We start from the raw sequence: 12,002 nt of genomic DNA on the forward strand, positions 1-12,002 counted from the left end.
AGTCTTCCGACTAGCTTGGAAAGACAGTACCAGTACCGTGCAGTATTGAAGAGCCCTCACTGCTGCTCGATCATCCTATTTTTCCAACCTAATTGAGGAAAATAAGAACAATCTGAAATTTATTTTTGATACTGTCGCAAAGCTAACTAAAAAGCAGCATTCCCCACGAGAGGATGGCTTTCACTTCAGCAGTAATACATTCATGAACTTCTTTGAGGAAAAGATCATGATCATTAGAAAGCAAATTATGGACTCCTCTTTAAATCTGCGTATTCCTCCAAAGCTCAGTTGTCTTGAGTCTGCACAACTCTGCCAGGACCTAGGATCAAGGGAGACACTCAAGTGTTTTAGTATTATATCTCTTGACACAATGATGAAAATAATCATGGCCTCTAAACCTTCAAGCTGCATACTGGACCCTATTCCAACTAAACTACTGAAAGAGCTGCTTCCTGTGCTTGGCCCTTCTATGTTGAACATAATAAACGGCTCTCTATCCACCGGATGTGTACCAAACTCACTAAAAGTGGCAGTAATAAAGCCTCTCTTGAAAAAGCCAAACCTTGACCCATTAAATTTATATAAAAAACTATCGGCCTATATCGAATCTCCCATTCCTTTCAAAAGTTGCGCAGCAACTCACTGCCTTCCTGAAGACAAACAATGTATACGAAATGCTTCAGTTTGGTTTTAGACCCCATCATAACACTGAGACTGCACTTGTGAAGGTGGTAAATGACCTTTTAATGGCGTCAGACTGAGGCTCTGCATCTGTCCTCGTGCTCCTAGACCTTAGTGCTGCTTTTGTTACCATCAATCACCACATTCTTTTGGAGAGATTGGAAACCCAAATTGGTCTACACGGACAAGTTCTGGCCTGGTTTAGATCTTATCTGTCGGAAAGATATCAATTTGTCTCTGTGAATGGTTTGTCCTCTGACAAATCAACTGTAAATGTTGGTGTTCCTCAAGGTTCCGTTTTAGGACCACTATTGTTTTCACTATACATTTTACCTCTTGGGCATGTCATTCGAAAACATAATGTTAACTTTCACTGCTATGCGGATGACACACAGCTGTACATTTCAATGAAACATGTGTAACCGATGTGAAATGGCTAGCTAGTTAGCGGTGGTGTGTGCTAATAGCGTTTCAATCGGTGACGTCACTCGCTCTGAGACCTGAAGTAGATGTTCCCCTTGCTCTGCAAGAGCCGTGGCTTTTGTGGCGCGATGCTTCGTGGGTGTCAGTTGTCTATGTGTGCAGAGGGTCCCTGGTTCGAGCCCGGGGCGAGGGGACGGACGAAAGTTATACTGTTACACATGGTGAAGCCCCAAAATTGCCCTCGCTAGATGCCTGTGTTTCAGACATAAGGAAGTGGATGGCTGAAAACTTTCTACTTTTAAACTCGGACAAAACAGAGATGCTTGTTCTAGGTCCCAAGAAACAAAGAGATCTTCTGTTGAATCTGACAATTAATCTTGATGGCTGTACAGTCGTCTCAAATAAAACTGTGAAGGACCTCTGCGTTACTCTGGACCCTGATCTCTCTTTTGACGAACATATCAAGACTGTTTCAAGGACAGCTTTTTTCCATCTGCGTAACATTGCAAAAATCTGAAATGTTCTGTCCAAAAATGATGCAGAAAAATTTATCCATGCTTTTGTTACTTCTAGGTTAGACTACTGCAATGCTCTACTTTCCGGCTACCCGGATAACCACTAAATAAACTTCAGTTTGTGCTAAGTACGGCTGCTAGAATCCTGACAAGAACCAAAAAATGTGATCATATTACTCCAGTGCTAGCCTCCCTACACTGGCTTCCTGTTAAGGCAAGGGCTGATTTCAAGGTTTTACTGCTAACCTACAAAGCATTACATGGGCTTGATCCTACATATCTTTCCGATTTGGTCCTGCCGTACATACCTACACGTACGCTACGGTCACAAGACGCAGGCCTCCTAATTGTCCCTAGAATTTCTAAGCAAACAGCTGGAGGCAGTGCTTTCTCCTATAGAGCTCCATTTTTATGGAATGTCTGCCTACCCATGTGAGAGATGCAGACTCGGTCTCAACCTTTAAGTCTTTATTGAAGACTCATCTCTTCAGTAGGTCCTATGATTGAGTGTAGTCTGGCCCAGGAGTGTGAAGGTGAACGGAAAGGCTCTGGAGCAACAAACCGCCCTTGCTGTCTCTGTCTGGCCAGTTCCCCTCTCTCCACTGGGATTCGCTGCCTCTAACCCTATTACAGCAGCTGAGTCACTGGCTTACTGGTGCTCTTCCATGCCGTCCCTAGGAGGGGTGCATCACTTGAGTGGGTTGAGTCGCTGACGTGGTCTTCCTGTCTGGGTTGTCTCAGGATGGTAAATTGGTAGTTGAAGATATCTCTCTAGTGGTGTGGGGGCTGTGCTTTGGCAAAGTGGGTGGGGTTATATCCTGCCTGTTTGGCCCTGTCCGGGGGTATCATCGGATGGGGCCACAGTGTCCCCTGACCCCTCCTGTCTCAGCCTCCAGTATTTATGCTGCAGTAGTTTATGTGTCGGGGGGCTAGGGTCAGTCTGTTATATCTGGAGTATTTCTTCTGTCTTATCCGGTGTCCTGTGTGAACCTAAGTATGCTCTCTCTAATTCTCTCTTTCTTTCTTTCTCTCTCCCGGAGGAACTGAGCCCTAGGACCATGCCTCAGGACTACCTGGCATGATGACTCCTTGCTGTCCCCAGTCCATCTGGCCGTGCTGCTGCTCCAGTTTCAACTGTTCTGCCTGCGGCTATGGAACCCTGACCTGTTCACCGGACGTGCTATCTGTCCCAGACCTGTTGTTTTCAACTCTCTAGAGACAGCAGGAGCAGTAGAGATAGTCTCAATGATCGGCTATGAAAGCCAACTGACATTTACTCCTGAGGTGCTGACTTGTTGCACCCTCGACAACTACTGTGAGACAACTACTGTGATTATTATTATTTGACCATGCTGGTCATTTATGAACATTTGAACATCTTGGCCATGTTCTGTTATAATCTCCACGCGGCACAGCCAGAAGAGGACTGGCCACCCCTCATAGCCTGGTTCCTCTCTAGGTTTCTTCCTAGGTTTTGGCCTTTCTAGGGAGTTTTTCCTAGCCACCGTGCTTCTACATCTGCATTGCTTGCTGTTTGGGGTTTTAGGCTGGGTTTCTGTACAGCACTTTGAAATATCAGCTGATGTAAGAAGGGCTATATAAATACATTTGATTTGATATGGGGACAGGCTGTTTGAGTACTCCATGCTCTGTCTGTTGTCATACAGTATATCCAATATCATAATACAGAGGGAATACACTTCTTCTTCCCACTTGAAGACCAACAGTGTGACTAACTAGAGATGAAGCTGAATGTGCAGACCTTTGCTTACGGGTGTGAAGAACTGCATCATACATGGGGAAGGCCTAAGCAGTTTGTATATTAGTGATTGAGATTTTGGAAGGATTGGGGAGATTGATCCTCCCTCTCCGCTCTTTGGTGGGCAGTCCATTCCTCTGTGTGACATTTGAAAGCCTGGCGGACTTGAGATTTGCATGGTTTTCCAGGTATAGATTTGAATTATCTCTGACTGGTCATGCTAGAGATTTCAGCCCCAGACAACATGAGCTCAGCCTTGCAGAGGACTGCTACAGAGCCAGTTGGAAGACAGTCTGCATGCAACCTGCGCCATGAGTAAACGGTCACACATAAAGGCTTACCATGAGCCATCTCATCTTACTAAGCTAACATGCTGCTTGTATTTGACCTTTTGACTGTTTTTTTCCCTCTTCTTTCACAATGTTTGTCAACTTGTCACATGACAGTGAATGCATGATTATGTTAAATATGGGCGGAGTGTGAGTTGTCTTTTCTCCGCAAACCACAATGATTACGAGGATTATAATAAAATCTCACCGTTATTTGGAGAGCATTTGTTCATTCATACCATTGCTTCCTTTTATTTGACATAAGATTAATTTATAACTATAGTATGAATGGCAAACAAACTCTTTGTGAACATATAAAGCTTTTTCTTAAATACATTATGCAACAAAATCATGAGACCTATCTCTCTTCACATTTGACTTTAAAGGCCTCTGTCATAAGTATACAACATCACAATGCACCCAAAGGATATCAGTTGAATTAGATTTTATTCCAAAGGGCTGTTCCTCCTTAAGTGATAGCAAATACTTTATGAAAAAAGTATATTCATAATTTGCCTTGTCTAAAGTCTGATTCTTAAAAATGCCTTTTCACAAGAAGGATAAGATTCAATACGATATGTGTAAAACAAAATGATTGTGTCCATAGTGGCCATTTTGTGTCATGATGCTCACCACTAAAGGACATGTTTGGTCGTTCTTTCTCTTTCTTTGCTATGTTGTTTTGCTAAGGCACTCTTTCCTCTTCTTCTCTATCCATTGTTCTCAACCTCGTCACTTCAGGCCATGCTGGCTCTCATGGTGTCTGCGGAGGTCCACCTTGCGTTGGAAGCCCTTGACACAGATCTCACAGCCAAAGGGCTTAAAGCCTGTGTGTTTACGACTGTGTGTGATGAGGTTGGAGCTCTGGCTAAATGCCTTGCCACACACCTGGCATTTGTGGGGCTTCTCACCTAAATAGACACATACAAAGACATGTTTAAACAGTGGCATTATCAAATCTATCAGAATCAAATATCACAGTTTCATTTTGTATTGATGCTCTTGCTGTACAAGTATAAAAAGTATGAAAACGGATAACATGTAACGCATGAGGTATATCTGTGCGGTAAAGTCAGTATCAGTGACTGGGAGGAAAGAATCGTGCCATTGTTAAGATTTGTCAAACATTCATTAGAGACATATTCCACCTGCACAGAGTTCCTTTCACAGAGGCCTTGGCAAAGTAGGAAAACCAGATATGCAAATCAGATGGACATTTGTTTAAGTTTATTTTTCTGATTCATCAGCAGTTATATTACTCTAGGAAACAATTCATGTTAACAGCACCTAGAAAGCAGAGAACTACAGTGTGAGGCAATCACTAACGTTGCTTTTTAGTTTTCTGAGAAATTACAATACAATCAAATCAGTGGTTGGATCCCTAACTTTGGTGCTCTGTGGATGCTCTTCTCTCCTCACCTGTGTGGATGTAGGTGTGTTTCTTCATGTCCGACTTCTGGTGGAACCTCTTTCCACAGTACTGACAGGGGTAGGGCCTGGTGTCGGAGTGGATGAGTAGATGGGTGGAGAGGGTGGAAGAGCGCTTGAATGTCTTTCCACACATCTTGCATTCAAAACTTCTTTCCTTTGTTTAAGGAAACATGTACTTAATTTATCATCTCATCTCAAATATCATTGTCATGAAAGTATGTACGTTAGGCTACTTTTCTATAGAAGTATACACATAATTTAGGGCAATTTGGACAATGTGCCAGATTACACATCTCTGGTTGTCTGTCTTGTCTCCTTAACCATCTCCAACAGGACACTGTGCATTGTGGGTACCTGTGAGTGAACGTTCATGTGTTGCTCCAGACTGACAGCATGGCCAAAGGTTTTCCTGCAGATGCTGCAGCCGAATGGTCTGGTCCCGCTGTGGGAGCGTCTGACATGCACCTCCAAACCATGAGGGGTTGAGAACACCTGCCGTGGCAGAGGAGGACAGGGCTAGGAGGAGCTTTTCATGAAGTCACATGTGTAGTCTTTTAAACAAGTGTTCTGGCAGTCTAATTCTGTATAGGCCCATTAGTTATTGTCAGTTACACAGTGTAAAGAGAAAGCTATGACACCACTCCTGCATATGTACCTTGTCACAGGTGATGCAGTGATAAGTTCCCGAGGTGGGGTAGTAGTGTGTGCTGCAGTCCAGAGGTTGCTGGGGCTCAGGGCTGTGGCTGACTTTAGCCCCAAATAGGCTCCTGGAGTGCTGCAGGAGGGAGGGGAGGAAGCCCATCGTACAAAGGTCATAGGGCGCAGGTACAGAGTCCCAGGTGTAGGAGGGCTTGTAGTATGCAGGGAGCTCTGCCATGTGAGCCTCTGAGGGTAGAAGTAATAAGAAAATTGACTCAATGAACACTTCCTCTGAAAAAACCTGAATCATATGTTGTCCCATTTAGGACCAATAAGGTCCTAAATGTTCTATTATATTCTATTCCCAACGATTTTTGTCTCTTCACAACATCCCAGCCCAGTTGGAGGGTCTCTCACCTGATAAGTAGTATGGTGGTGGAGCAGGGGTAACAGGGTGTCCTGTTGGGTCAGGGTGAAAGGGGACTGGCCGTTCAGGCTCCTGTTCATTTTTCATGTAAGAATAGGTGTCAGGATGAGTGGGCTGACTCAGTGACTGAGGCCTGACTGGAGACTCTGGACTCTTTGGTTCTGACAAGATCAAATCAAATAGAATGTTTTTTGTCACATGGACCGAATACAACAGGTATGGAGTCCTTTTCCAACAATGGAGAGTTAAAAAGTAATAAAATATATTTTTTTATATGAGAAAGGTTTATCTATGAAAATGTACATAAATGTACAGGTAACTGCGAAAATAAAGGAAACACTTGAGTAAATGATGGATAGAAGGTATATTAAAAGCAGGTTCTTCCACACAGATGTGGCTGTGGTTCCGGAGTTAATTGAGCAATTAAAACATCCCATTATGCTAAGGTTCATGTATAAAAATTCCCAGTTTCCCATTATGTTGGCTATCATGGCTAGAAGAAGACATCTCAGTGGTCATGTCCTAATACCCATACTAGCGTACTAAATAGTATGCAAAAAACATTTTTTTTATAGTGTGCGAAATTTAGAAAATAGTATTCCCAATGCATCATCTAATGCACGATTGCGTTGACTCCCGCCATTCGTTCATTTTGGTACAGTGCATCAATTTATCTGATTATCAGCTGTTGTCAAACTGTTGAGTTGGAAAAGACAAGTGAATTAAATTAGATTAAACACCGAAATGAGTATGCAGTTTAAGTATGTACACTGAACTAAAATATAAACGCAGCATGTAAAGTGTTGGTCCCATTCTGATTGGTGGGGCCTGGCTCCCCAGTGGGTGGGCCTAAGCCCTCCCAGGCCCACCCATGGCTGCAGTCATGTGAAATCCATAGATTAGGGCCTAATAAATGTATTTCAATGAACTGATTTCCTTGTATGAACTGTAACTCAGTAAAACATTTGAAAATGTTGCATGCTGCGTTTATATTTTTCTTCAGTATAGTACACTAGTATGGGTATTCGGACACGGCAAATGACTTTGAAACAGGGGTCTCAAAGGGTTTAAAGTGTGTGTGTGTGTGTGTCACCAGATCTCAAGCTAATTGAACACTATGGGAGATTCTGAAGTGGCGCCTGAGACATAGTTTTCCACCACCAACAAAACACAAAATGATGGTATTTATCGTGAAAGAATGGTGTCGCATCCCTCCAATAGAGATCCAGACACGTGTATCACAATCTATGCCAAGGCGCATTGAAGCTGTTCTGGCGGTTCGTGGTGGCCCAACGCCCTATTAAAACGCTTTATGTTGTGTTTCCTTTATTTTGGCAGTTACCTGTACAGTGCATACTCTGACGGCTATTCTTCAGAATTATTTCTCTTTTGCATATCCGTGAAACCAGCCCTAACCGCTCAGTTTCAATAGGCGAATTCCTATGAATTCAAAGAATTCAGTGAATTGTGAACGCATTGACAAATCTGACCATCAATAACAGTCGGAGCATATTTCCCTTGCTTTGGACGATACTTCGTCTAATAGTTCAACAGGTGTTGCCTCTGTCCTCAATTGTATTTATTTTCTATGATGATGTTTAACATACATTTATAAAAGTCCCACTGCATGCTGCAACTCATCATTATGGTTTCACTTTCCTCAAGTCAAATAAATGTAATTTGTTTTTCATTTTTTTTGCAATAGCCTATAGTGGTGCAGATAGAAAAAATACTGATGTCTGTAATGCACAGGGGTGTGAATAAAGGAAATGTAAACTTGTCATTGTCAATTGATGAATTATAAACTGTGGCAATGCATGAAATAACTGGCAAATCATTATACACTTCTCATAATACACTTGTAAAAGTATTGATGAGTCTCCATGATAATCTTGGCATTCTAACTAACCTGTAAATGCAGGGTCCCTCGATTCGGCTTCATCTTCGTGAGATTGGTGCACATTGTAAGATGTGCACCTCTTGTTTTTCACCAAAAAGGATCGTGGCATGACAACGCTGTTGGAAAAAATAATTATGGCAAATGCTTATAGGCATCTCAAAATATTTGAGGTATTATGGAGGCCTAGGCCTAACATGTTATAATGCAGTTTACGAGTCTGTGAACTTTCAAAATGTTTAGGTGGGCTGATATAACATTTTTGAAGGAGTGAGTTTGAGCGAGGGAAACAATGGGCTAAATAAATTATTATATATTTAGGTAGGTTGTTTGACTTTATGCTAACACTAATGTTTTAAATGTAGGCTAAATAAACTGTTGTCCTACATGAATTGTACATTTAAAATAACCAAGCCATACCAACTAATTCCCAGAATATGCCACAAATAAATATGCTGTCAAGTCCAATACAATAGAATGATCAATCAGTATTTGAGTTACCTATTTAAGTATGTAGGCTTATCATGAAATAACGCTGTAAAAGACTGAAAAAAAAGCATATGATAGGCTTGTGATGTTTAAAATAATAATAATACATTACTGACTTGGATCGGCTAATTGTAAAATGCATAAATTTATTTATAACCTAAATTAATCTATCGTAATTTTCTTTATTCGAATTATCAATACACATTTACATAAATTATGCTACAGGAAAAATTCGTTATAATAACATGCACTTGCTGCACTTACCGTTAGTTTATAACAAGTAGGCTAGGTAGGATAGTTGTCATATTACTGTATATTACTGTATATTGGCAATGCTTACTTATTAAAACAATATCCAATAAGTCGAAGTAAAAATATTTCCTAAAATCCTTTCGCAAAACTCAGAATCCAAACCACTGTAAAACATCGCACTTTTTGCTCTTTTCTTTTGCTCCCCTCCCTGATTTTCAATCAGATAGTGTTGTGTTGGAATCTGACTGTGGTTTCAACCAATGAGAGCGCCAACTCGCAGGTGGCAATTTGCGTAGAAAAAACATATATGAATGTTGACACAGCTCCTCGAACTGTTACAAACGATTTTACGTTTCAAACAGTTCACAAATAAATTGAAATAATTATTGAACATCATGTCTCTCACGTGATTATATTTTGTTTGGCATATAATGGTTTTCAAATTGGAAGGAACAAAGGTAATTTCACCAATTACAGAATACTTTACAACTATTAAAATCGATTAGAGAAACAAAAAGAAATCCAATCCAAAAGTTTCACTCATTAGCCTACAACTTGTAATATTTGATTTACAAGATTTACAGTAGTCGTTACATTCTCTGTGTTGTGTAAATAAAATTGCCAATACATAGTCTTGGGTGATTTAAGATTTAAATAAGCAAACTAGACACCAGCTCCTCCATAGATACACACACCAAACCAGTCTCCGATTATTCATGTTTACACAGTCTTGTTTGCACTGGACTGTATTTTGTGTACCTGTCCATCAGTTACTGACATAGCCTAGATTTTTTTTCTCATAACTTTTGTCAGACAGTAGGTCTACTCTATCCAAACTGTCATACATATGTATCTTAATGGATCAGTGCGTTGAAAATAATGAAAATATTATTTTGAATAAAACAAATACAAAGAAGTTATTTTGTGTTACAATAACAGTAAAACAATGAATGTCATCTTTGTAAACTACACTAATATACTGAATCTTGCCAAGACGAGTATTTAAGTGCATGAACTCACACCGTAATGAAGTGTAGAGGCACACTTGCGACATCACGTGGCAGTTTCTCGTCAATACATTTTTCTCATGCAGGACCCTCACATAGAGAATTACACAGATATCATGTTTGTTTTTGTCCCACTCGGGCGTCTGTGAGCGCACGGGGAGCGCCATTGAGGGAGTCTCCTTGTCGAAGTAGTCAATTTTCTACTACTCAGTTGGCAAATAAACTGAAAGAGTGCCTAGTGTTTGCTGGCTAGTATAATTAATTGGCTGATCCCTCCTAATGACCCGGATGGAATCATGTGATCCTGCCTTAACCCAAAGGAAGTCCCACCCAGTTGACTACTTTAAAATGCTTGAAGCCCTCAATGGCGACGTCCATGCCAGAATAGGTTTTATCCATCTGAAGTCCTCTATCTAACTCTATAGAGCCTTCACAAGTCTCTAGTCTAGCGTCTAGATCACCAGTGGTGGTAGTTTGTTAGCTTTCATTCTTGAAAGAACAGCCAGCTGCCACCCGATATAAGCCCAGGCAGGGTAAATGCACTCTGCGAATACCCGTTATAGATCAAGGTTTAATTAGAGCAACCACTCAACTTCAGGACAAATTAAATATAAGGAGAAATAACATCAGCAGAGCTATGGCACCAAACTCTAGACTGAAGAGCTATCCCAGCAACCCCTGCTATTTATACCCAAAGCAACAGTTCAAGTTCAAGTTCAAGATTGATTATTAATCATATATGATATATGTGGAATACACAGTGCAACGAAATTCTTACCTGCATCTTTACCTCTTGACAATGCAACAACAGTAGAATAGTAGGCTAATTAAGTGAATAAAAGAGTACAAAAAATGTAAGCTCAATGGATAGAAATAGGATTATAAGGAGCTCAAATATAATACAAGAAGGCACTCAAACGAATTGAAGTAAGATATTTACACGTGCCGGGGAATTGTGTAATAGATTGTGCAATATTAAATAGACATAGTGTTGTAAAATAAATAGGTGTCCAGTTGCAGCATTCATGTGGTGTGTTGTGTTCGTGCTTATGTGTGAGGGAGTGCATGTGTGTAAAATGCAGGGAGTCAGTGCAAGAGACTGTTGTGCCTGTGGTCAGTCCCGGTTCAACAGCATCCGCTATCAAAATAAAAGTCATCCAATTACAGCCCCACAATAGAAATGTACCTAAGATGATGATAATAATAATTTGGGGGGTGCTTACATTTGTCCTGTTACACGTAATTGTGTAGTGGAAATGTCTAACCCAACTCCCCCAGAGATACCCACAGAGAGTGGGGTCACAGCCAGGGTCCCCATTGTCCACCGCCCCTGGAGCAATTGGGGTTTAATGCCTTGCTCAAGGGCACAGTGGCAGATTTTTTGGCACCTTGTCAGGACCAGGATTTGAACCAGCAACCTTTTGGTTACTTGCTCAAGAAAATGTTTGTGGTTGCTTATGTTTTTCCTATATCACACATATATGTATTATACATATCCCAGTGGGGTCAAAGCCAGGGTCTACCTGAAGCAATTTGGGTTAAGTGCGTTGCTCAAAGGGCCAAGAGCAGCTCAATAGATTTTTCACCTTGTCGGCTAGGATATTGCAAACTAGCAACCTTTCGATCACTGGCCCAACACTCTAACTGCTAGGCTACCTGTCGTCTCATACTGCCATTGTTCGTTCCATAACACGTGTGGACTGCAGCAACTCTAATAGGTTAACAGGACTGTGTATTTTATCCCTTGCCTACTTTGCACTTTTCAGGACACAATTTAGTTAATAAAATGAAGTGTCTATAAAAAGCTAATAGAAAGAGGCTAGAAAGAGGGGAGGCATGGTTTACGGGTGGTTGGTAGCCTAGTGGTTAGAGCGTTGTGCCAGTAACAGAAAGGTACCTGGATCGAATCCCAGAGCTGACAAGATAAAAATCTGTCCTTCTACCCCTGAACAAGGCAGTTAACCCACTGTTCTCTGATAGGCTGTCATTGTAAATAAGAATTTGTTCTTAACTGACTTGCCTAGTTTTATATAAACATAAAACCATGTCTTCTCTCTTTCCAGCAATTTTTTAGGTTGTGAAATAGGGGACCCTGTGTGAAATAGGTTGGGAACTCCTGAATTAGATTGATGTTCACAAATCTTTCTTAATCA

At 41.1% G+C, this 12,002-nt stretch overlaps 1 protein-coding gene across 3 annotated transcripts; it reads right to left on the reverse strand.

The window, feature by feature from the left end:
• Nucleotides 1–4,137: 4,137 nt before the first annotated feature.
• Nucleotides 4,138–10,749, reverse strand: LOC120021344 (zinc finger protein Gfi-1b-like). Of its 3 annotated transcripts, none has more exons than XM_038965056.1 (7): nucleotides 10,628–10,749; nucleotides 8,114–8,220; nucleotides 6,195–6,365; nucleotides 5,794–6,023; nucleotides 5,493–5,630; nucleotides 5,127–5,292; nucleotides 4,138–4,618 (listed from the first exon to the last, which is right to left on the reverse strand). In XM_038965056.1, exons 2-7 carry the CDS (start codon nucleotides 8,211–8,213, stop codon nucleotides 4,440–4,442), a joined length of 984 nt encoding a protein of 327 aa, XP_038820984.1. In that variant the 5' UTR covers nucleotides 8,214–8,220; nucleotides 10,628–10,749; the 3' UTR covers nucleotides 4,138–4,439. The 3 variants fall into 3 exon arrangements, with proteins under 3 accessions (XP_038820984.1, XP_038820983.1, XP_038820985.1); XM_038965055.1 differs by lacking the exon at nucleotides 10,628–10,749 and adding an exon at nucleotides 8,855–9,090; XM_038965057.1 differs by lacking the exon at nucleotides 10,628–10,749 and having other exon boundaries at nucleotides 6,195–6,276; nucleotides 8,114–8,199.
• Between the last annotated feature and the right edge of the window lie 1,253 nt (nucleotides 10,750–12,002).

This window comes from Salvelinus namaycush, chromosome 26 (genome assembly GCF_016432855.1).
Source record: "Salvelinus namaycush isolate Seneca chromosome 26, SaNama_1.0, whole genome shotgun sequence".
Lineage (NCBI taxonomy): Eukaryota > Metazoa > Chordata > Actinopteri > Salmoniformes > Salmonidae > Salvelinus > Salvelinus namaycush.